This window comes from Rana temporaria, chromosome 9 (assembly GCF_905171775.1).
Source record: "Rana temporaria chromosome 9, aRanTem1.1, whole genome shotgun sequence".
NCBI lineage: Eukaryota > Metazoa > Chordata > Amphibia > Anura > Ranidae > Rana > Rana temporaria.
In genome coordinates this window covers 84,633,300-84,660,500 of record NC_053497.1, presented here as the reverse complement: position 1 = coordinate 84,660,500, position 27,201 = coordinate 84,633,300, and the positions used below count along the sequence as shown (strand labels likewise).

Here is a 27,201-nt window from a genome sequence, read left to right as displayed (position 1 = left end):
CATTTTATCTAGATTTGTGTCAGACTAGTAAATGGTATGTTTTTAGAAGTGTCTGATCCCTTTAATGAATGTGTAATTTATAACTGTTAAGAGTGTATCGAAATATGTACTAAAATGACCAGTGACAAAGCATGATGTTGGAGGCAGCTGGTATTTCTACTATATATATATTTTTGTATTTTTTTTTGCAGAAATTCCACATACTGCATGAAGGTGTCTATGTCCTTAACTGTGGCAGAACAAGAGGTGGGACTTTGTTACAACAGCAGAATACGGTATGTGGAGAAGGCAGAAGTCACAAAAACTAAAGTGATCTCATGCCCCGATATTGATGACTACAAAACACCAAATGCAAGCACAGATGTTGCATGGTATAAGGTAAGTACAGACATATCAATAATTTGCTGTAAAGAGCAACACTACCCATTAATGCTTGAAATTGACCCCAATCAACATCCTGATTCTCCAAAAAGAATCCATACACATCCACTACTTATTGGACCTGTAATCTGTTTTTTAGTAAATTTTTTGTACTGTTTTTCTGCCTTCTTGTAACATCATCTGTGAGCTCCCAAACCCTCAGTTCCTTTTGTTTGGAATGAGCAGTGCATATGATTTGCAGTCATGTGCAATACTGTGTGCATAGTCCCTATTCCAACTTGGGAGCGAGCAAAAGACATTGACTAGGTTCCTACATACAGCGGGACAATGGAGAACGAACATAACCACCCTATAACAGGAATTTTGATTACCATAGCAAAAAAAGGAATTTAGGGGTAACAGAGCAATATAAGCTTTTTTTGTGTTTATTTTTTGTGCTAAGAATATCATACTATATAAAACTTATTTTTTTTTTTTTTTTAAACCAGAGTTTGGTGTCAGTTTACCCCTGCCAAAATGCATAAAGGTACATGTTGAAAGAGACTTGATGCTGTGAAAACTCTCTATAAAAATCAACTTTACCTGAAGAAGTCTGATGTCTGTGAAGCCCAGACAAAAGGACATTAATTCACCTTTCTCATTTGCCTGTAATTATTATTTTACTTCTATTGGCTGTGATGACATCAGGTACACAAATAGCAGTGAGTTTTACATTTTCAACACACTCTCCAAAAAAAAATGTGGGTGGAATTCCTTTTTTCTCTGTTAGCAGGGGTGTTTTCCATTTTTTGCCTGTACAGACCATTGAGTCAAGTACCGTGAACCCATTTTATGGTAGTCTTAAGCAGTTAACTTGCAGGGATACTTCCTATTAGAAGCTTTACATGTTGTAACTGCAAACTCGGAAATAACAGGATTAATCTGGTGGACAGACTCAATTATAAATGCAGCCACAGCTGTTTTATTGATTGTCCATGTAAAGAACGCAGTTAGACACAGCTGCAGAGAGAATACAATGTCTCTGTTGGAATTATCAGACACGTTCTTGCATTTAACATTAAGCACCACCATAGACGCCAAGGCAACAAATGAGGAAATCTGGCAGCCCTGTACTGTAAGATGTGTCTCTAGTGAAAGATTTTCTGAACAGGAGCTATTCAGGCACATTATGTGCAGTGTCCAGTGGATATAATTCCTGTCTTGTAATGGCATAGAATGTGTGATAACATTTATAAATGAGTGGCTGTGACACTAAGCTTCGGAAACAATATTGTCATGTGCGTGACTCAGCCGTGAAAGTGGGAGTAAAACAAAATTAGGAATCACCTGGGAGCCCCGTTTTCAGGTCTTGCCATTCATAGAACACACAATGGGTAATGAATGGTTCTTCAGTCCTTTCGTAAAGAGTGCATGAATCTGGCAGAGTGTCAGCTAGAGCATAATGCACCATCTTAGAATTGTAGGTCTCAATCCAATTATACCTCCTGCTACTCTTGCAACTTTTATTTATGCTGATGTAGTGTGCTCTCTACTTTCCTGGGATACTGAAACACTTTTTCTGAAGTTTCCTAGTGTCATTGTAGTGTAAGATAATATCTATGCTTAGTACAATGTGCATCTTGTACAGTACATAAACCAACAAGTTACATTAGACTTATCATTGCATACATTTACAAACAACACTAATGTAATGTTTTAACATAATTAGGAAAAAAACAGGAACAGTCTGTTAATGTTTATTTAGTGCAGAACTTTTTTTCCCCATTTTTGATAGAGTTGGGGAATGTTAAAAACTTGCTTTTAAAAACTGAGAACATACAGACTTTTTATTCCAGAAAGATATGCATTGTCTCTTCTGCAATAAAATAAACCAACCTGTCCACTTGCAGTCTTCTTTGGAATATACAATGCACTTGCGTATCAGTTTACATTCTACCACAGTGTCTTTCTATGTGCTGTGAAGTCCTCCCATGCCAGCCAAGAAAAGCTGGGTAGAAAATGCCAGCTCCGGCTAGGGGCCTATAGGATATCAGAGTTTAGCTCTACTTTTCAATCTGTGTCTCATTAGGGAGATTTTCCTTTACTTTGTGTCCTGTAGACCTGGAAGTGTGAAAGGAACATCCTCTTAGCCAGTGTCATGGAAACAAGAGTCCCCAATAATAGGATTTCCCCCTATTCTTTTTCTATTGGCAACTCAAATTTTTGGTTTACCCCTACTTTTATTTGTGGTGGCATTGTTGATCAACTGAATTAGAGAGGGTGAATCTTTCCAATGGGAAACCAGACAGCAATAAAAAACACTCTTCACTACTCTATCCAAACCTAAACAATAAAAAAGTTTTGCCTTTGGTTATATTTTAGGTTAATGGTTTGGCTTGTGAAGGGTATGGCAAGCCCTAGCTTTTGTAAACCATAGGAAATAATTCTGTTATATATGTTCAGGCTCTAGAAATATCAATTTTGCATAAAGAGAACTTTTCATATTAAACCGGTTGCTGGAGATGAAAGGTAGGCACAGTCTAGTATTACGTGTATGGTTACCCAATCACAGAAATAAAAGCTATATATTTGCCAAGCTTTTGTACTTGGATAATACTTCTCTCCAGAACCTTATTTAAACCCTTTACATATTTAAACTGTTCAATTATGTTACTTATTTTCCATTTCTTCCTTCAGGCTGTACATAGCAAAAGTGTGTCCCATTCTGGGGTACATTTTATATGAAATCAGCTATATTTTTCTAATATAAATCTCTGTTAAAAAGGAGAATTTGCAGCAAAGAACGCTTCATGGTGTGACATGCAATAGCATTGCTTATGTGAGTTAGATGACGTGACTCTACTTAGCTGCTGTGCTCTTTGCCAATTCAGTATCTTAACACTGACTCTTATGTGAAATAGCTGACATTTTTGCCTCAGTAGGCCTTCTTTATTCTCATCTTTTATGTTATGCTGCCTCTCATTGTCAGGGCAATTGTATATGTTTTATTGTGCAGATTGATCTGCCCACAACAGAACTGCGTAGACATCAGTGTTTGCTTAGTTTTATTTTTTTATGGCAAGTATGGTTTTCAAAATTGAACACAATATTCTCCCTGACTAAAGAGAAGCAGTGCACATTGTCCTCTTTTATATATTTTTCTTAGAATTCTTCTTTTAATCCAACTGGCTGCCTAGCTACCTTGTGCTTTTTTCAGTTGTCTGAGTTACGTGTATCTTACCCAGTTTTAAAGTTTACCAGTCCTTTAACATGGTGGCTGAATTTGTTTTCTTCTTCCCTTTATTTTCACCTCCTGAGTTTGCCAGTAACATACTACCTCCCCTAGGGTGATGATGTTCACACATGTAATACCCTATGGACTATAGACGCATAGCATAGTGAGGAGGTGTTCTGTAGTCTATAGAGCACTTAGAACAATGCTAACTTATATCAATGCTGCACAGTCATAGAGCACAAAAAGTTATCAGCTCACTAGACTTCCGGCAGGGTCAAGAAGCTTTTTTTTTTTTAGACATATTAAACAAATATGACAACGTGTTTTTAATGGTATATTTAGCAGACCAAAAGGTAACAAATATTAGAAGGTCATTGCTAGGTTTTACATAAGCTTTCACCTAAGTGTGTCCCCTTTGTAGTTCCGACCAGCACTGTACCTTTATATCGGTATTCAGATAATGAATTCTCCTGAAATTGCCTATGTAAGTTCTATCAGCACTGAATTACGAATGAAAAACATCTAATAATAATCTCCAGCTGCTGCTGTTCTCTAAAAGTTGTTTTCCTTGAGTTGAACACCCTCTGCTCTTTGTATGACGTAAGGCTTGCCTCAGCAAAGTGCAGCTTTAGGTCTAGAAGCATTAGCGCAGTAGGGGCACACTCTCCTAATGTACACAACCATGGTGTGAACACATAAGACACTTTTAGAATCTTCTAGAATTTGCAAAGACTTCCTTTACTGAGAAAATAATTCAAGTGATTCAGATCCTGACTTTCCACTGCAGTAAGCAACATCATTATTGCTAGTAATTTACTTCTTATAAAGTTTAGTTAGTATTTTACTGGATTTTTTTTTTTTTTGCTCTTATCTTCCTTTCTGAAAAGACACTTCATTGTGACATTTAAAAGCCCTTTTCAGACCAGTTTTACCATATAATTAAACATACTGCATTGTTTTGTTTTAAGATTTTCACTTGTCTATCATTATAAAATAATTCTAAAATAACAAAAGATATGTACGGTATGTCTCATTGTTTTCTGGACTCACTCGTTTTTGATGCTAAGAGGCTGCTCATGCATTTAACTGCACTGAATCTTCTCTCCTAATTGTGCTTTCTTTGCAGGAATGTAAGCCAAAGAAATGGAGAAGCTTGATTATACAGAAAGCAAACAGTCTTTTTTTACAAGACGTTCAAAAAGACGATATGGGGAATTATACTTGTGAAGTTAAGTTTGAAGGCAAGCCGATCAGACGAACTGTTCAATTAAAGGTAACAGGTAAGAGTTGCAACGAACGTATTCTGTAATATATATTCTGTAATATATACCAGTGAAGAGTCAGTGGGAACCTGACATTTATACTGTGTGTGCATGTATGTATATATATATATATATATATATATATATATATATATATATATATATATATATATATATATACAGTGAGGAAAATAAGTATTTGAACACCCTGCTATTTTGCAAGTTCTCCCACTTGGAAATCATGGAGGGGTCTGAAATTGTCATCGTAGGTGCATGTCCACTGTGAGAGACATAATAAAAAAAAAAAATTCCAGAAATCACAATTTATGATTTTTTAACTATTTATTTGTATGATACAGCTGCAAATAAGTATTTGAACACCTGTCTATCAGCTAGAATTCTGACCCTCAAAGACCTGTTAGTCTGCCTTTAAAATGTCCACCTCCACTCCATTTATTATCCTAAATTAGATGCACCTGTTTGAGGTCATTAGCTGCATAAAGACACCTGTCCACCCCATACAATCAGTAAGAATCCAACTACTAACATGGCCAAGACCAAAGAGCTGTCCAAAGACACTAGAGACAATATTGTACACCTCCACAAGACTGGAAAGGGCTACGGGGAAATTGCCAAGCAGCTTGGTGAAAAAAGGTCCACTGTTGGAGCAATCATTAGAAAATGGAAGAAGCTAAACATGACTGTCAATCTCCCTCGGACTGGGGCTCCATGCAAAATCTCACCTCGTGGGGTCTCAATGATCCTAAGAAAGGTGAGAAATCAGCCCAGGACTACACGGAAGGAGCTGGTCAATGACCTGAAAAGAGCTGGGACCACCGTTTCCAAGGTTACTGTTGGTAATACACTAAGACATCATGGTTTGAAATCATGCTTGGCACGGAAGGTTCCCCTGCTTAAACCAGCACATGTCAAGGCCCGTCTTAAGTTTGCCAATGACCATTTGGATGATCCAGAGGAGTCATGGGAGAAAGTCATGTGGTCAGATGAGACCAAAATAGAACTTTTTGGTCATAATTCCACTAACTGTGTTTGAAGAAAGAAGAATGATGAGTACCATCCCAAGAACACCATCCCTACTGTGAAGCATGGGGGTGGTAGCATCATGCTTTGGGGGTGTTTTTCTGCACATGGGACAGGGCGACTGTATTAAGGAGAGGATGACCGGGGCCATGTATTGCGAGATTTTGGGCAACAACCTCCTTCCCTCAGTTAGAGCTTTGAAGATGGGTCGAGGCTGGGTCTTCCAACATGACAATGACCCGAAGCACACAGCCAGGATAACCAAGGAGTGGCTCTGTAAGAAGCATATCAAGGTTCTGGCGTGGCCTAGCCAGTCTCCAGACCTAAACCCAATAGAGAATCTTTGGAGGGAGCTCAAACTCCGTGTTTCTCAGCGACAGCCCAGAAACCTGACTGATCTAGAGAAGATCTGTGTGGAGGAGTGGGCCAAAATCCCTCCTCCAGTGTGTGCAAACCTGGTGAAAAACTACAAGAAACGTTTGACCTCTGTAATTGCAAACAAAGGCTACTGTACCAAATATTAACATTGATTTTCTCAGGTGTTCAAATACTTATTTGCAGCTGTATCATACAAATAAATAGTTAAAAAAATCATACATTTTGATTTCTGGATTTTTTTTTTGATTATGTCTCTCACAGTGGACATGCACCTACAATAACAATTTCAGACCCCTCCATGATTTCCAAGTGGGAGAACTTGCAAAATAGCAGGGTGTTCAAATACTTATTTTCATCACTGTATATATATATATATATATATATATATATATATATATATATATATATATATATATATATATATATATATATATATATATATATATATATATATATAAATACTCCTTTTTTGGCACATTTAAGGGCCTATTTATAAAGTCTGCAAAGCAGTGAGGATGTATCCATAGCAGCCATTAAGATTTTGAAGGTATTGTAGTCCTATTAATTAAAAGTCAACTCTGGTTGCCATTCATTTGATATGCTGCACTTTGCTTTTTTAATTTGGCTTTTAAATAGTTCTGCTAGTGTGCATTCTAAAAAGGAAGCCAACATACGATTTTAGCAAGCGTATCTGAGTAATACAATTTTGCATGAAAACAATATTTGGTGAAACTTTCAAATGTCAGATTTCATATGCTTGCTTTTCCATATGTTTATGATTGTCCTTGATATACAGATTGTAGATTCTCCCTCTAATGGCCAATTGTGCGTCTGACTGAATCCTTGCTGAAAAAGTCATAACAAAAAAAAGTAATGCAACTTGTAGACTTTTTTCAGGTATCACATATATTTGTTTTTGCATATTCTTTATTTAGAAATAAACTATCCAACAAACTATATCCCAAAAGGGACAAACAGTAAAACAACATACATTTTATCAGGGATGTCACATATAAAAAAGACTGTTCCCTGGAAAATGCTGTAAGCGAGTAGTGCAATTTGTCAAGGGTTGCCAGCACCAGGGCAGTACACAAGGCGTTTTTAACAGGAGGAGATGGGTAGCAGCAAAAGAGAGAAAGAGAGGGGGAAAAGGGGAGGGGATGGAAAAGCTTGGGGGGGGGGGGGGGGACAGTGCAGTGCTGGTATTGGATGGATGGAGAAAAGATTTGTGGAAATAAAAAAAATCAGTCTCCGGTACTGATTTCGAAAAGAGCGTTGCCCTTGTTGGAATAAACAAACATATTCCATGTCTCTTTTGCTCTCGTCTATTCTGGGCAAAGAGCACCAGGTCTCTTCCACCTTGTTAAACCACAACAAGATAGAAGGGGGGGTGTGGGTCTTTCCATCTCAGTGAAATACAGGATTTGGTGGCATTAAGCAGATGGCATAGGACTGATTTCTTGTATGTCTTAACAGGAATATCAGATAGGTGTAGCAGGAAAAAGACATGATCATATGGAACTGGATAGTCAGTGAACTATTGTGTGAGTCTGTGCGCCTCTTTCCAAAAATGTCCAAGTTTCGTACAGGACCAAAAGATATGAAGAAACATTCCCCACTCCCCGGGCATCTCCAGCAGAAATCTGAGGCCTAAGGAAAGTAGGTTTGCAATACAGGCGGTGTGCGTTACCAACTGGTTAATATCTCAAAGTGACTCTCTTGAATTTCTGTACATATAGATGATTTTGGTGCAAATTGAATAGTGTTTTGATTTTGGTCAGCTGTAAAAGATCTATCAAGGTCAACCTCCGCATCTTGGGGAGATAAAAAGAGAGTGAATTTTAGAGAGTGTACGGGCAGGCACCACTGTCTGTACAATATGCCTCAAATGTTGGCAGCGGGCATCTGAACTGTTCAGAGGGTTGTAAAGAGTAAAATAAGTGATGTAATTGTAATGCCTTCCAGAAGTCCAGGCCATAGCGTCGTCCTGGTAACATCAAAGACGGCATCTCAGGCCAAGTGGAGGCGGTAATAAAATGAGAAGCTTGAAAGCACTGGGAGTCGAGAAGTGTATGGAGTGGTCCAACTTGTAGTCCTGGGGGAAAATATGGGTTACCCAAAATTGGGTATAATGGATAGGTACTGTAGGACAGGGCAGGATTATGACATATTAAGGAGCAAACTCAGAGTGTAGGACCTATAGTTGAATGTGTCTTAACCACTTCATTACCCGCATATATTTAAAATGATTTCCGCAAGGTGGCTCTGCCATCCTGGGCGGCCGTCATATGACGTCCTCGGGCCTACCGTCACTCGGGTGACAATGCACGTGGCTGGTGGCCGCGATGTCCACCAGGCACCTGCAATCAGCAATTGCACAGCCAAGGACGTGGATCTGTGTGTGTAAAGGAGACCGATGATGTGTGTCTTGTACATGGGGACACCGATCGGTCACCTCTCCCAATCAGTCCCCTCCCCCCACAGTTAGAATCACTCCTTTAGAAACACATTTAACCCATGGATCGCCCCTAATGTTAACCCCTTCCCTGCCAGTTACATTTACACAGTAATCTAATGGGGAACTGGATGTAAGGAGGGACTCTGATGGTGACTCCAAATTAAGTAAGGGAAAACTTAGGTCTAATGAGGGCTTTGATGGGGGCTTAAGTTTATTTGGACTGTCTTTGCATTGTTATACTAAAGTTGTTTTCTCTATTATATACTGTATCATATCTTGCTGATAACAAAAAAAACTTCAAATAATGTGTAATAATTTGTGTAATTTGTATTTGTTCATTTATAAAACTGTTTTCTTTTGGGCTTGTGAATATTTTCAAAATATCATAAATAAAAAGAAAAAAACATTGCGCTTAGGTTGGATGACTGTTTCTGCCAGCAATAGGAGTTTGAATACGTAAACTCAAAGAACATGTAAAGGATAAAAGTGCAGCACTAAAATATCTAAATAAATATACCAGCATCATTTAGTAAGCCATTCATACACCATAAGTTCTTTAACTGGAGCATGTACATTTTTTGTGTGTCCATTTTCTTGGCATAAGTGTACTTTAAATGGTTGTCATCTCCATTTAAAAAAAAAAAAACTGTATTTTGACCAGAGCAGATAAAAATAAATGTCTATTACTATGCATAAGCCAAACTAAGTACCAGATGCCATTACATTAAGCCAAGAGCCATGCAAAAATGAATAACTTTTGGCTAAATAATTTAGTATATTTAATAATGAATATCCCAATTGAGATTGGCTTGGTTTGTAGATTCAGTGGTCCTCAAATCAAAATTGATCTATTTTTTTTTTTTACCTGCATCTATTTTTGTACAATTTTAGACCTGCCATGGAAGTCTGTGTTCTTTGTTTATCATCAAATTGTATAATGTGGATGATCTCTGAATTGAATTGAAATTTTTTTGTGCACTTATTATTTTACACTACATTTAACACAATTACAGCTTCCAGTGACTCTATCCACAGCCCAGAGCAAGATTTGTTATATTAAATTAAGCCAAAATTCGGATTACAAAATGCCTTTTCTATTCAATGACTTATGTCAAACATACTCCATTTGGTCACATTGTAAAGCTATGTTCCCACTGGAATATTAAGGCAGATGTTGCATTCTTCTGTTATATTCTACAGAATTTTATATATTCATAGAACGTAAGTATAATTATGTCCTTATGTGCAACATTCAATTCTTACAGTGTCATGGAATCCAATGAAGACTTTTTATATTCAAAATCATTATCCATCACTATTATAATGAACAACCTCTAATTGCCAGGAAATGTATTGTTTATCTACTGTAGTTAAAGTGGAAGTCCAGTCAAATCTAAACTTAAACCTGTTCCCACCCCCATTTTAAGCCCTATACTAATTACCCTGTAGAGCAGTGGTCCCCAACCTTTTTGGCACCGGGGACCGGCTGCGTGAACGAAAATTGTGCCAAGGCGGGGGTTGGGGTTGGCGCGTGGTGGGTAAGTGATTTTTCACGGGCAATTTGTCAGCGCATTATTTCTATTATTACATTGTAGTAATAAATTAAATAGTTCAACTCACCATAATGCAGAATCCGTGGGAGCCCTGAGTGTATCACTTGCCATGTCGCATGCCACCAGATGCCGAATGTCACTTGCGACATCATCTGCCACATTGCCTGTCACCAGATGCTGAATGTCACTTGCCACATCACCTGTCACGCTACCTGTCACCAGATGTGAATTGTCAATTGCCATGTCACCTGCCACCAGATGCGGAATGTCGCCATGTCACCTGCCACGTTGCCTTTCACAGATCGGGAATGTCACTTGCCTGCCACAAGATGCAGAATGTCACTTGCCACGTTGCCTGTCACCAGATGTGGAATGTCACTTGCCACCAGATGCAGATTGTCACTGCATTGGTGGCAGCACAACTCCATGTGGTGGATGCCGAGTGAAGGCAGAAGAGCGGTGATGCGGGGGGCGGTGAGAGAGGATGTGATCTCTCTGCTCACTGTGCACCTCCGACATTGAAGCTGAAAAGGCAGAAGAACAGCAATGTGGGGGCGGAGAGAGATGTCGTCTCTGCTTGCCCGCCCACCCGGCACTAATATCCAGGCCGCCTGGCTGTCTAATACCGGCCGCCGACTCTATCATGCCATCCACCCGCACCCGGGGGTTGACGACCACTGCTGTAGAGGAAAGATGTTTATATTTGCCTATTCTTAGGTCGCTTTAGTCCAGTTATGTGATCTCCCCAGCAGCCTGCTTCAGTGAAGAAGAGAGATTACAGACAACAGCTGCAATATCTATGTGGTGATATCGCCCATAGACTTGCAATAAGGTTTCCGTTGTCATCTGGCCCTCTACACTGAAGCTGGTGCTGGGAGCCAATCGCATGACTGGATCAGAGCCTCCTCCAGAATAGGTAGGAATACACATCTTTCCTCTACAGGTTAGAGTATAAGACTTGGGGGTGGGTTAATTATTAGATCAGATTTGACAGGACGTTTACTTTAAGAGCATTACTTAGTGAAGGGTTCCTACTTCAGCACCACAGGTCATATCCCTCAGCATAAACACTTTAGTAGACATTTAGAATTAATTATTTAGGTACAATATGAATGGTTAGTGTTATTCCATAATATGCAATATTGTCCATAATATGTTTATGGTCATGCACTATAGGGGCCTCATGCACATTGGGCTCTTCTAGACACCTGCCTTCTATTTATGTATTCTGGCCACTGAAATTAATGTTTGAATGCTAAATGTGCATAGCGTTTAGGTGCGTTTACACATTTAAAAAATGTGGTGTAAAAATGGTCATGGTGGACCCACGATCAGCCAAAAATATTCTCACCACTCCACCGCACTGCAACACTCTGGAAGCTCTCTTTTGACTGATTCCTAGTCAAACTTGATGCGCCACACGTATTGATGTATCGCGTCGGTTCAGATGCTAACTGTGTGACCACGCCCCGACATGTTTCGTTACATAGGACTTACTCATGTTTGCAGTGCGGTGAAGTGCTGAAAATACTTTTGGCTGATCGTGGGTCCGCTGTGACCATTTTTACACCAGTTGAGGACTTTGAGGAAAATTGTGCAGATGAGAGAATAGATGGACAGCCGCACTCCAAATAGGTCTTTTAAAAGGAAGACGTGCTCTTTATTAAAAAGGAAAAATGCACAGCATACAAACAGCAAGCAGTGGGATGAACAGCTGACGCGTTTCGCATTAACAACTAATGCTTAGTCATAGCTAGGTAGCATTTTTCCTTTTTAATAAAGAGCACGTCTTCCTTTTAAAAGACCTATTTGGAGTGCGGCTGTCCATCTATTCTCTCATCTGCATAATCCTACGCATTGCCAGCACCCGTGTGGTTCCTGAGTGGACATTTGATTACCTGCCTGTGCTCACCTGGAGCGGCGGTCCTCCTATCTGTTTGAGGAAAATTGTGTTGCTGTGATTCACTGCTAAATTTTAAAGTTTGCACTGATGCAAAGTTGCATGAGCAATCCATTGCATGTCTGCATATCCTGTGGAATTGTGTACCTTATTTGCCAGCGTATAAGGCGACCTGCCTAATTTTCCAACTAAAACGTTGGTTTTGAGATATACTTGCCATATAAAACGACCCCCTTTAGGTGCCAAATGGAGGGTCAGGTGCCAGATGGAGGGTCAGGTGCCAGATGGAGGGTCAGGTGCCAGATAAAGGGTCAGGTGCCAGATGGAGGGTCAGGTGCTTCAAACCAAACCTCCGGTGGTGGCCGCAGAAGGAAGAGGAGCCGTGGGGTAACCGCATTCGGTAACATACTGTATACAGCAGCCCTCAAAATTTCCACTCGCCTACTAGCATTTGGCGAGTGGATTTAAGCTGGGGGCGAGTGATGACAGGGCTACATGACCAATCTCCCTCCAATCTGTGCCTACACTTAGAGTCCCGATGAAATTGGCGGCCGAAGAGGAAAGGTGCATGCTCGGGAAAAGTAGTCTGGTGAGCCACGCACAGGCAGAGCAGTACACAGGTGCTCTCCTTACAATTCTCATTAAGCCATGGGACCTAACAGTATGACCTCTCTGAGCCTGCCCCCCCTCCCCCGACCAATGTAGCTGGAGAGCAAAAAGTAATGAGTGAGGTGGAGGATTGCGAAAATTACCACTCCAGTGCAGCGCTCACTGAAAGTTGCCCTGACATGACAGCGGCAGCCTTTCAGTTTGTACAGTTTTCTTCTCCTTGTGCTCTATGTAAGTGTCCAGCAGTTCAGCCTGAGCACTGTGAACAGACTGGTCTCAATGTGTGTTGTGCGCTGTCAGTGTGCGCTTTGCTATGGTGTCAATGGCTGTGCAGTTGTGTGGATCTCAGCGCTGGATTGTACTCCCTCCCGCTGTGCTGCACCTCCTCTCCTCACTGCCAGCCTGAATAAAGGTGGAAGTGGGGACAAGCAAGCGTGGAGCCGCACACACAGGCTCCTGATGATGAGATGAATGGGAGAGAGAGAGAGAGGATGGATGGGAGTTGCAGAGGAGACAGCAAGAGAATGGGGAAGAGACCCAGTTCTAGTGCCCTGTCCCTCTGGTCTGACCCCAGTGCCCTGTCCCTTTGGTCTGCCCCCAGTGCCCTGTCCCATTTTGTTAAAGTTGTTGTTGGTAATATTTAATTTTGTAACTTGATTCTGCATAAAACATTTAACAGTGTCATTCCATGAGATAATCTATGAGGGCGTGTTTACGGGTGCAATTAGGCGCAGGGCAGTGTATGAATTAGGTGGGGCAACTGGTGGCGAGTAACTCTTGAGGCCTGGCTAGAAGCTCAGGACTTGAAATTTTGAGCCCTGGTATACAGTATTACAGTATACCACGCTGAGCTAATCACGGCAAGCAATGTATTCTATTAATGAATACAAGCCTGCTCAGATTGGCTCTGAGATTCAGAGAGGCGCGGGCTGATGATATTACAACCTCTGCCAATCCGAGCAGGCTTTGTATTCGTTAATGGAATACATTGCTTGCTGTGATTTGCAGAGGTTGGAACATCAGCCTGTGCCTCTCTGACTCTCAAAGCCAATCCGAGCAGGCTTTGTATTCATTAATAGAATACATTGTTTGCCGTGATTAGTTCAGCAGACATTAATGCACATCCAGCAAGCTGACATCTATTTACCGGCGTATAAGACGACCCCCGATTTTTGGGGGATTTTTTTAAGTATAAAAAGTCGTCTTATATGCCGGAAAATATGGTACTGATTCAGGAGCCACCTGTGAGTCTTTAACCACTTAAGGATAGTGATGTCGCGAACCTAAAATTTTGCGTTCGCGAACGGCGATTGCAAACTTGCGCATATGTTCGCGAATGCGCGAACCGCTAAATAGACTTCAATGGGCAGGCGAATTTTAAAACCCACAGGGACTCTTTCCGCCCACAATAATGATGGAAAAGTTGTTTCAAGGTGACTAACACCTGGACTGTGGCATGCCGGAGGGGGATCCATGGCAAAACTCCCATGGAAAATTACGTAGTTGTCGTAGAGTCTGTTTTTAATCCATAAAGGGCATAAATCACCTAACATTCATAAATTGTTTGGAATAACATGCTTTAAAACATCAAGTATGATGTTATATCGATAAGGTAGTGTAAGGGTTAGGGTTAAGGTAACAGATAGTGTTGCTCACGAATATTCGCATTGCGAATATTCGACTCGAATATAGCATATTCGAGAAATTGCGCTATATTTCGAATTTCGCGGTGAATATTCGCAATTCCGAATATTCGCATTTTTTCAATTTTATTTTTAAAACAGATCACATCCTATCGACGTCTAAAAGCATTGCTGGTATGATTAGAGACCCTGGGCCGAGTAGCTAAGCTGAGGCGATCCTTTTATGTTGCCAAATTGAAAAAAAAAAATTGCGATTTTTCGCTATTGCGAATGCGAAAATGATTGCGAATTTTCGATAACTGTGGTAGGAGAACTCTGATTGTCTCTGATGCAAAAGGGGGGGGCTTTGTGTATGTGTATGTTATGAATATTTGTATGTTTGATATTATTATTTTTTGTAAGAAGGAAAAAATTGCGCATACCTTAAAAAAGGGGAGAATACAGCAGCAACTCAAAAATGTTATACAACATAATTTAATACAAGACAGAAAATGGAGTCGCTCTACAAGAATAAAAAATATGTCTAGTGACAAGACATGTGGGCAAATTATAAAATAAGCAAGCGCAAATAACTTGTGAAATACACAGTGAAACAAATATATAAAGAAATATAGTCCCAATAATAGAAAAATAATCTTTCATAAAAATGTCTTTGATATGTGAAGTGAAAAAAAGTCCAAAGCATGCAGCATGAACGTGTTCAATCTTCAAGGTGTTTGATTGACAAACGGCTGTGACAGATGGATAGAGTAAAGAATCACCACCAATGCAAAACACTTTTTATTTTCTATTGTAAAATATCACGAATATTCTGAGCCAATCAGAGTGCTCCTTCCGCATTTGCCGAATATTCGCAATTATTTTGTATTGTAAAATATCAAGAATATTCTGAGCCAATCAGAGTGCTCCTTCCGCATTTGCCGAATATTCGCAATTATTTTGTATTGTAAAATATCAAGAATATTCTGAGCCAATCAGAGTGCTCCTTCCGCATTTGCCGAATATTCGCAATTATTTTGTATTGTAAAATATCAAGAATATTCTGAGCCAATCAGAGTGCTCCTTCCGCATTTGCCGAATATTCGCAATTATTTTGTATTGTAAAATATCACGAATATTCTGAGCCAATCAGAGTGCTCCTACAGCATTTGTCGAAATTGCGCAATAAATATCGCATTCGCATGTTGCGATATTTCGATAAAATATCACGAATATTCTGAGCCAATCAGAGCGCTCCTCCAGCATTTCTCGAAATTGCGCAATAAATATCGCATTCGCATGTTGCGATATTTCGATAAAATATCACGAATATTCTGAGCCAATCAGAGTGCTCCTACCGCATTTATCAAAAAATCGCAATTATTTTCGCATTCGCAATAGCGAAAAATCGCAATAATTTAATTTCGATAAAATATCACGAATATTCGAATTTAGCGAATATATCTCGAATATTCGAATATATATTCGAGATATATCGCGAAATCGAATATGGCATATTCTGCTCAACACTAGTAACAGATAGGGTTAGGGTTACAGACTGTAACCCTAACCCTATCTGTAACCCTAACCCTACCTGTAACCCTAACCCTGTCTGTAATAGGGTTAGGGTTCACAGTGACAGACCAAACTCTGACAGATCAAACTCCCCGTTTAACACACCGCAAACACCTGCAAACAGTCCATTTGCACAACCGCAAACTCCCCACTTACACAAGGTTGGATACCAAGCTAGCCATGTCCCGTTCCTCGTCCTCACTGACGTCAATGAACGTTTTGGAGATTGCAGGTGATGGGGGTTTTTCAAAGCCTATGGTCATGCTGAGGTAGTTCAGTGACAGTTAAGTGAACCAGAAAACTATGATTCTGCAGTGTGGGCCCATTGTTGGCCTCGTAGGCTTTAATGATCACCTTAGATGATCACAAAGAAAAAGTTTTTTCTATGCAAAATTATCCAGCTGATCGCTTTTGGTCTGTTCACAATGAAGCAACGACCTTATCATCTGGGGTGTGCCAACATTGCCATTGCCAACACACTCATAGAGGTGGTCGCTTCATTGTGATATGCAAGCCCCTTCACCACAACAAGGTAACGATCACGAAGGGGAATTGACACATGTATGTGCCTTTTTTTTTTTGTTTTGTTTTTGCAGCCACAGTGCATCACCAGAGGCCAGAAAAATTAGGCATGTACACATACCTGAAAAAGTAGGTATTGTTGTAGCTGCTGCTGTAGCAGCGGCCAGAAAAATTTATGTTTTCCAGGCAGAAAGTGCACTAAAACATTGCGGCTTGAACCCTATTTGGTGGCGGATATGTCACGCAAGTCATCCGGCATGCAGAGATAAAATACAGCAGCGTGTGGACCATTTGTAGCCCAAGGAAGCTCATCTCATCAGGCCTTTAGTCAAATGTATGGCCCACTGTCAGTCCCTTTTTTATTTGTTTAGTTGTACTATGCGTGCAAGCTACTGTGACACCAGATATGAGTGGCACTGTGCACTGGCAGAAGTTGGCAGAGTAGACGCTGTAGGCCTGACACACGCCTGCAGACAACTAACTGCTATTCTATTGCAGTCAAAATTGTGTTTTTTCTTTTTAAATTTAATATACTATGCCACCAGATATATGAGTGGTGGCACTGGGCAAGTGGGCACAGTTTACACTATGAGCCTGACACATGTTGGCAACTGACTACTATTCTATTGAAGTCAATTTTTTGGGGTTTTTAAATGTTATGTACTGTGCCACCAAGATAGATGAGTGGTGGGTGGCACTGGGCACAGTGTACGCTGTACCCTGACACACGCTGCCAGCCAGGCAACTGACTACTATTATATTGCAGTAATATATATTTTTTTAATGTTCTGTACTGTGCCACCAAGATAGATGAGTGGTGGGTGGCACTGGGCACAGTGTACGCTGTACCCTGACACGCTGCCAGCCAAGCAACTGACTACTATTATATTGCAGTAATACATTTTTTTGTTTTTTTAAAAGTTATCTATTGTGCCACCAAGATAGATGAGTGGTGGGTGGCACTGGGCACAGTGTACGCTGTGATCCTGACACACACGCTGCCAGCCAGGCAACTGCAATTAGATTACAGGGAAAAAAAAGCAGACTGATATACTAGCCCTAAAAAGGGCTTTTTGGGGTGCTATCCTTACAGCAGAGATCAGATGAGTCTTTCAGGACTGGAGTGGACACTGAAAACACTAGCCTAGCTAAAGATTTCCCTATAAATTCAGCAGCAGCAACACTATCCCTCCTCTCACTAAGAATGCAGGTTCAGAATGAATCTAAAATGGATGCTGCCCGAGAGGTGGGAGGGTCAGGCAGGGAGGGTATGCTGCTGATTGGCTGGAATGTGTCTGCTGACTGTGAGGTAGAGGGTCAAAGTTTGCTCAATGATAATTAATAGGAGGCGGATCGAACAGCGCATATGTTCGCACGCATCGGCGAACGCACAAAAATCGCCGCAAATTATTCGCCGGCGAACAGTTCTGTACATCTCTACTTAAGGACCGCCTCCTGCACATATACGTCGGCAGAATGGCAAGGCTGGGCACAAGCACGTACAGGTACGTCCTCTTTAAGTGCCCAGCCGTGGGTTGCAGGCTGGGCACTCGACCCGGGGGCGACCCGGTCCGAAGCTCCATGACTGCGGGACCCGCGGACCCGATCACCGCTGGAGTCCTGCGATCGGTCCCCGGTGCTGAAGAACGGGGAGAGCTGTGTGTAAACACAATTTCCCCGTTCTTCACTGTGGGCCGTCATTGATTGTGTGTTCCCTTTTATAGGGTAACACAATCAATGACATCACACCTACAGCCACGCCCCCCTACAGTTATAAACACAAATGAGGTCACACTTAACCCCTTCAGCGCCCCCTTGTGGTTAACTCCCAAACTGCAATTGTCATTTTCACAGTAAACAATGCATTTTGTAATGCATTTTGTGCTGTGAAAATGACAATGGTCCCAAAAACTTGTCAAAATTGTCCGAAGTGTACGCCATAATGTCGCAGTCACGAAAAAAATCTCTGATCGCCGCCATTAGTAGTAAAAAAAATAATAATAAAAATGCAATAAAACAATCCCCTATTTTGTAAACACTATACATTTTGCGCAAACCAATCGATAAACGCTTATTGCGATTTTTTTACCAAAAATAGGTAGAATAATACATATTGGCCTAAACTGAGGAAAAAAATATGTGTTTTATATATTTTTGGGGGATATTTATTATAGCAAAAAGTAAAAAATATAGATTTTTTTTCAAAATTGTCGCTCTATTTTTGTTTATAGCGCAAAAATTAAAAACCGCAGAGGTGATGAAATACCACCAAAAGAAAGCTCTATTTGTGGGAAAAAAGGACGCCAATTTTGTTTGGGAGCCACATCGCATGACCGCGCAATTGTCAATTAAATCGACGCAGTGCTGAATCGCAAAAACTGGCCAGGTCCTTTAGCTTCCTAAAGGTCCGGGTCATAAGTGGTTAATAAAGTATCACATTTCTCATAGGGACCGTTTGTAAAAATGTAATGCAATAAATATTGCTAAAACCTATAAAAAAACAAAAGTAAAAGTAATTGAGGATATATTTTAGAATGTTTTAGAATGTTGAATGACCCCTTTTTATATGCTGATGTGTTAATAATTATATTATAGGATGTGTTAAAATTGCATAGAACACTTTCGTCTAATGCTGTTTCTAATGTATAAAAGCTAAACAATTAAAGCTCCATCTCAGCATGTAAGTCTGAATGTAGCCTTAGGGTTAGACCATATGGCTCATAGGTTGTCAAGCTGCTAAGCATATCTTCTCAGTGGTAAAGAATTTATGTTTCTTGAATGTTTCCAGCCATGATGTTTGCTAAATATATCATACTAATGTGTTTTCAGCCTAAATCAATTTTGGCCCTTGTGTATGAATGTGCCAAGTCTTACAACTTGCAGTTTCAGTCCACAGGGCAGTTCTGATGCTGATGGTCAACTGTGGCTTTTTATATGGTAAAGACATGTTTAACAAAATGACTTGAGTCAACCCAGTTAATGGTATTGGAACATCTTAAAGTGCAGGTGCAAGTGCTGAGGGGCACATGCGCGGGTGTGCTCCTGAACCTGGCTGTGTGCATCCATAGACACTCAGTGTGGCCACTCCCCCGCTCCCTCCTCATTGGATTTGACTGACTCTCAGAGGCTCCTGTAAGAAGAGGAAGAGAGAGCCGCACTTCAACTGACGGGACAGCACCAGATCAAGAGAGGGGGTGCACAGCATATGGTGGAATGTTTTTTTTACCCTAATGCAGAGAATACATTAAGGTAAAAAATAACTTTAGAACCACTTTTATGTTGCCAACTGAAAAGCTCTTTCTGCACGATGTGTAAAGCTGGACATAGACTGATTTCAGTAAGAACCGACCAAATTTTGATCAGTGTGTTGCCATCCCTCTTTGATCGGCATCTGTTGAATGGTCATGATGGAAAACATGTGTTGATCAGCAACAGCAGCCAATCGATGTATTCGAAAGTGGGGGATGCAGCTGTCAGAATATGCGGGGGGGGGGGGGTTATTCCTCCATGCACCGCACTTGTGTGGATGGAGGAATCCATTCATTCTTTTTCATTCTGCCCACTAGCTGAATGAAAAACAACTAACCGTCTATGGTCAGCTTTATTTTATAGGATTAACACACTTAATCATTCTTGGAATGTATTGAAACCTCTGTTCATATCCTTCTAGGAAAAAGTAGTCTAAAGTATTAATACAAAACAAAGATCTCCAAACTTTTTAATTAAGGGACCAAACTTTAGGGAGGCCAAAATGTGGCCAGTGGGAGTAGAAACTTCCCCAGCATCCGTACGAGTACACAATGTCTCAGGGTTGGTGATCAGTGGGAGTAAGACAATTACATAGCACCTGTGGTGAGGAGGAGTTGTGCCCCATCATTGGCATTAGTGGCAGGAATATTGCCCCATTACAGGCATTAGTGGAAGGAGTAGTGCCACATCATTGGTAATAGTGGGAGGAATAGTGCTCCATCGTTGGTGCCAGTAGGAGGAATAGTGCCCAACTGTTTATATCAGTAGGAGGAATATTGCCTTCTCATTGGTATTAGTGGGAGGAATAGTGCTCCATCTTTGGTGTCAGAGGAGTAATAGTGCCCCATTTTTTACATCAGTAGGAGGAATTATGCTCCATTGTTGGTGTCAGTGCAAGGAATAGTGCCCCATCATTGGTGTCGGCAGAAGGAATGATGCACATGCTGACATGGACCATGCAAGAAGCCAAACTCTGAGGAAAAATCAGGTCACCAGCCTGGCTATGTGTTTTAGCAGGAATGGGTAAATTTCAGGACTGCATTAACAAAAATACAAATCATTTGGAGGAGAAAACGTATATGAATTTCAGCTATATGTTAAGCTACTTTCTTGGTGTTATTTAATTATTTATTTCAGGTATTTATATAGTGCCGTCAATTTACATAGCACGTTACATATATATTATACCTTTACATCAGTCCCTGCCTTCAAGGAGCTTACAATCTAAAGTCCCTAACTCATATTCATACATACACATACTAGTGCCAATATAGACTAGAGCCAATTAACCTACCAGCAAGTCTTTTGAAGTGTGGAAGGAAACCAAAGAACCCAGAGGAAACCCACGCAGAATAGGAAAAACTTGCACATTTTGTGCAGGTAATGTCGTGGTTGGGATTCATCTTGACATCTATAGTTTGCTCTTAACAATTGATTTTAGGTCAAATGGACTTTAGGAGTGAAAACCACATACTGTACGAATGTTTCTCATTCAGCTCCTTTGAATTTTCTCTTGACTGACAGCAAAGAAGACCTGTGCTCGACCTCCAGGCTTTGTTTCCCTGTGCGATTCACATGCGATACGGGTGCAGTGCAATTTCAGCCTATTCATTTGAATAGGCTGAAATCGCGCTGGTCCACAGCAAAAGTAGTGCATGCACTGCTTTAAGGCTTGGTTCACACCTATTCAGGTTGCAGATTATGCATATTTTAGATGCATTTTGCATTTTTCAATACACTTTTTGATTTTTTAAAGGCTATGGAACCAAAAACCTAACCTGTTGGTCCCTGACCCTTTCCATAAAATGCACACATGGGAACCTGACACATAGAAAACTATGGTAAATGGACTGTGTGTTTCTGCAAAACAAAAAAATGCATAGGTGGGAACCAGGCCTAAAAAAGCTCAGAAATTACATAACATGGTATTACTATACTATGCTACACAGTGCAGGAAAATGCACTGCATTTGTGATCTGGGTTTGTGATTTTGTTAAGTTGCTGACACCCGCTGTAGATTGAAAGTGCAGTGCGTTTTTGTATGCAGTATGGGAAATACTCATGGAACGCTGGTTTCCTGCACTGCATTCTGTTGTGAACTGGCCCTAAATGGCCAGCAACACAGAAAATCTTCAACAAATCTTCAACAAATGTAAGAAAATGTGAAGGATACTATAATTTTTAATTTTCAGATAGTTCTACTGAGTTTTCTATTATCCATTTACATTTCAATTCAAATGTATTTCAAGCAGTTATATTTTGTTCCGAGTCCAACATATCTACAAGTGCACTTGATGGATGCTTTAACTTTGTTGGCAGACAGCATTGTTATTTTTGAACATTCAGTCATTATACCACAATGACCCTTTAGTTCTACAGGTCTTGTAGAGCTTTTTATTCTGCATTTTAACCTTTCTGCAAATCATCAATAAAGACACATCTATTATGCACATGAAATACAATATTTTCCTATGCTTGGCTTCGAATTTACTTAATGTGGGACCTGGACGTGTCATAATTAGAAGAGGTAGGGCAGAGATCAAAAAAACGATTGCTAATTCATTATTTTATGTAATCATAAATTATGTGTTTTCAATAAAAGGTTGACAGGTTCTCATTAAATCTAAATGTACTGCCAAACAATGGTGCAGCAAAATGAAGACATGTACAAAACTAGGGGATAATTACATTTCTGCTGCATCACTTATCTAAAGTTGCATCAATAACTATTAGCACAAATGAGATTATGAATGCCCAGTTGATTTGTGTGGGTGAATTTTCTCCTAAGTTTTAATGTTGACTTTCAGTGGAATGCCATTCATTTTTACAGAGAGGTTTATTTATCTTAAAAAATGGTCAGCAAAATCTTAACGCAAACCCATCCAAAAGTTTTGGATAGACTTTAGAAGGGAGAATACTTTTTATCAATTTGTTATTGCTGCCTGAGACCCCACTGGTAGATTGCATCTTGCTTCCTGTCTCTGTGACAGGAGAACAAGTATTGAGGGGAATGATTGTCACTGGAACAGGAAAACACATACAAGTATACAAAAAGAGAGGATCTAACCCTTCCACGTTTATTGGAAGTTTTCTGTCATTGCAGTCTGCAAAATTTGGACATCATTTCTGGGGGGAAAAAAAATCATAATTTCCTGGTCCATCAGGAGGTTGGATACAGACCTGTTTCAATATGCCCAAAACGACAAAACATTTTTTGGCCGAATTTGTTTTAACCCATTCAATTTAGAAGATCTTAACCTTTTACATGATTACAGACTGCCAATGGATTGTGCAATATATTCCCATACCCTCTTCTCCAGGCTATCAAAATCCTCACCATCAACAGTCATATTCGGTACCAGTGTAACTTCAAAAGATTTAATGGTTTGGTTTTACTTTATATATGAATAGCTAAGAACTAAGAAAAGTTGAAAAAAACCTAGAGATTTTATATTTATTTAATAATATAAAATGACAAATCACATATACTTTACATAAGATGGCTTCAATTTTTGCTGTTGTGTTTGTGCGATAAACACATGCAATTGAGTAACAGTAAAGCTTGCCATACTCTGGTTGTAATTCAGTCCCTGATGAACCAGCCATATTGCATTCAGTGTGTGACAATCCCCAATAGTTTGATCAGCTTCTGTCGAATGGATAAGTTAGAAATGTATATTCTGGCATATCCTGAATGTTTCACAAAACACCTAAAGCTGGTCATACAGGTATACATAAAACAAATTGTATGGCCATACACAGCCTGGATGGATGAATCTCCCACTACTGTATTTTGACATCTGACCTCACCAGCTTTCAAAACAGTGTCTGCCTCCAATTGGAGGTAGGTGCTGTTCTGCCACCATTTTCCACCCACTCCTGTTACTTTTTCATTTGAGGGATGTTGGGCAGGAGGTAGATGACAGGACCAACCTACTAAGCGGAATGTGCTCATGGTCAGATTTAGTACCACAATAGTTAAAAGACAAAGATCAAAACCCAACCATTATAATCTCATATAGGTGTTACAATGTGTTAGGGTCATCTCATTTTCAATTTTTCTAAATTTGCATTCACAAAAAGGATTCCTGGTGATCCTGCCACAAAGGTCCTTCTCAGGCACTTCCTGTTATGAGGTGGTAATTGTCGACCATTTGTGATCCTGTGTTGTCATCCTGTCACATGCCAATATACAAAGTGCAGGAATTGTCCACTGTTTTCCCCTTTAGGATGCCACTGTAGGGCAATGCTGTGCTGGATAAAGTGAAATGAATCAAAAGCAAAAAAATTATGAAACAGTATTTTATTTTAGAAAAATTGTGCTTGGCAAACAAAATGACAACCAGTTAGGGTTTAGATTTTAGGTTTAAAATATATATTACCTATTTTATTTCCTCAGAGGTACCATCCAAAAATATGAAAAATCCAAAAATATAAAAAATACCCACTACAAATAAGGGGACTTAAAATGTACCCTAGAGGAAAGCGGTACTCCAAGATTACAACATCATATATCCATTCTTAACATTTTTATTTTTGATTATTCTTAAAATCAAATTTCTATTCCATTAAAATTCATCAGTTACATAAAATCTTCGAATAAGACTTTCTAACAGGTCTGGATCCAAAGTGTAAATAGTTTCAACACCCTTATCAACTAGAAGTGTTTACATAGATTGTCAACCACCCAGTCATGAAGAAGTGGTGGAAGACTGTAAAATGCATTGATAGTAAGGGTATTTAAATGAATGACTCTTTGGATCTAGACCTGTTAGGATATCTTATTTAAAGATTTTATGTACCGTATTTATCGGCATATAAAACACACTTTTTCACCCTGAAAACAGAGTAAAAATAGCATGTGCGTGTTATACGCCGATATAGTTTAAAAACGGCATTGTACATATACCGCATATAGTGCCTTGGGAGGAGCGATCTCAGGCGAGCAGAAACACACAACACACACTGGCTGACAGGCCCCCCTCCTTGCAAATAGTTTGTGTCTCTTTGCCCTCCCTTGTCAGGCATCAGTGTGCACTGGTCTTAACCACTTCAGCCCCAGAAGGATTTACCCACTTCCTGAGCTACACTTATTTTGCTTAAAAGTTTAGTATTTACATTTTTAATTTTTTTCCTGAAACTTCCTTCTTAAAATTAGGGTGCGTGTTATACGCCGGTGCTCGTTATACACCGATAAATATGGTAATTGATGTATATTTTATGAAACCAATGATCATTTTATTTTCAAGAAAAATAATAAAAAATGTATTTTAAGATTGGATGTTATGATGTCTTGGTTTACCATTTTCCTTTTTAGTACCTTTAAGGTCCTGGTATTTATGGCAGGTCAGGATTTTAATTCTGTGCTGTGAAGCAAGACTTCCCTCACATCTAGGTGACAATGTCAAACAGAACAGGAAATAACATTACGTTTTTTATTTTTTTTATTTTTAATGAGAGCTATTTTTTTCTGCAGTCTTTAGGTCAGTTTAGTAATGCCATGTGGTCCTTCCATCTCAGTGGCTGCAGTGGGCAGTTTGTTTTCCTTAATTTAGCAGCACTTACATAATGATGCATGAGTGCTGCTTAGTCCAAGAGCATCATAGTGGCATGGTGATGCACACCTAGGAGGGTTGGATAATGCTGGCCCTCATTTAACCTTAAAGAAGACTGGAAGTTGGGATCAGGGGCAATCAATCTGTGGGGGACAGCTCCAGAGAGGAGGTGGAAATTGCTGGGAAAAATAATTGTGTAACAACTTTAACAACTTTCCTCATGCCTTAAGTTTCAAACATTTGTAGAGTAGGTAGATTACTTAGCTAGAGCACTATATCCAGGCAAAGTTCATTCAAGTTGGCAGAGCTGTGACACAGGATTGCAAGCGTAGAAAATGTGTGTCATGCTGGAACAGCTACACAGCACAGAGGACACTGGCTGTACATCAAAATAATTTACAAGAAGGCAATTGCCATCTGTATTGTTTGAAAATAGCTTTTTTTTTCAACCACAAATGCAATTTAATATACATTTTAATGTAGCATGTGTAGCATGCCAGATAGGTGTAGCACATATGATTGTGAAAGTTAAATTACTATTTATTATATGAATATTATTTATCATTATGATTCTTATCTGTTAATTTATGTACTAGTTTCAAAGGCCCATCATCTAGGCAGAATGCAGTATTATTCTAAAACCATATTAGGCTGCATTTTTATATTGCTGAATTAATTCAAAGACCTGATGGCAAGTGGGCATTCTTCTGTTTAGGTTGCCATGGAAGAATTGCTGGAGGACCTGTGAGATATACTGTACAGTCAGTGATGTTCTACGCTCTCCGGGGCAGATAGCCAGCTGTACAGTTCTCTTACAACCTCCGCCAATTAATAGAGCAGCAGTAATATCTGCTTAGAGATGCGTGCATTCAATATATTTACCTTGAAACAGAAGGTTATACAGTGCCATCCTTTTTAATGTTACACGGTTGATAGTCTTATATACTAGTGGCAGTGGCACTGGTTGTCTTTGAAGAAAAAAAAAACATATTTTTTTTTTTATATTCTAAAGAAAAGCAACCTACATAAAACAGGAAATGTCTGTCTATTCATCATACTGTTTGACTTGACTTAAGCTTACTACATAGTAAATGATCATGAAACACTTTACGCAAAACAAGAAAGAACATTTCTGTCTTAGAAGTTTATGTTACCAGTTTCTCTTTAAACTCTGGTTTGATGCTAAAAAGCAACATAGGCTTAGACTGAGTTAAAGTGACTCTTATGAAGTGTTGTGTTATCTCACGGGTCAGGCTTGGTCCGCTGAGCTGTGGTACAAGGGTCTTGCTGAGTGAGGGGATTGCTGTACAGGGAGGCTTGACACGGGTCACATTTTATTTTAGCCTGTAAAACCTTTTTAATGGAACATGAGAGGTTTGCGATTCACTGAGCCAATACTGGCAAAAAAATATATTTGTTTACGGCCTTGGAGAAATTGCTGACTATGAATCATTTCTGATATATGATGTGTGATGTGATTCTGATTTTGATTGTGAAGTATTACTGCTAGATATATGGTGCATTTTTCATAAGAAACATGCATTCTGGTTTCCTAAACGGCAAATAAAACATTTGTGAGAAAAAAGGACATCAATTTTATTTGGGTACAGTTTCGCATGACCACTCAATTGTCAGTTATCTACATGCCGAAAAGCCGCTGCAGTTCTACGGCGGCAGGTCGGCTCTCCTGCGCAAGAGCACGTAGAATAACGTTGGCTCTCGAAGCGGCCACTAGGGGCGCGCACTGTCCGCTCGCTCCTGACTCCCGCCCGCGTGCCCGGCGGTCGCGATCACCGCTGGGCACCCGCGATCGCTTGTTACAGAGCAGGGGACCGGGAGCTGTGTGTGTAAACACACAGCTCCCGGTCCTGTCAGGGGAGAA

General features: G+C 39.9%; 1 protein-coding gene across 1 annotated transcript in view; it reads left to right on the top strand.

The window, feature by feature from the left end:
- The window catches only part of IL1RAPL2 (interleukin 1 receptor accessory protein like 2), a 935,719-nt gene that overhangs the window by 484,780 nt on the left and 423,738 nt on the right, over positions 1–27,201 (top strand). Inside the window, exons 4-5 of the mRNA XM_040323825.1 lie at positions 192–378; positions 4,722–4,875. Coding sequence (XP_040179759.1) covers positions 192–378; positions 4,722–4,875 — 341 coding nt within the window. The remainder of the gene's footprint in view (positions 1–191; positions 379–4,721; positions 4,876–27,201) is intronic.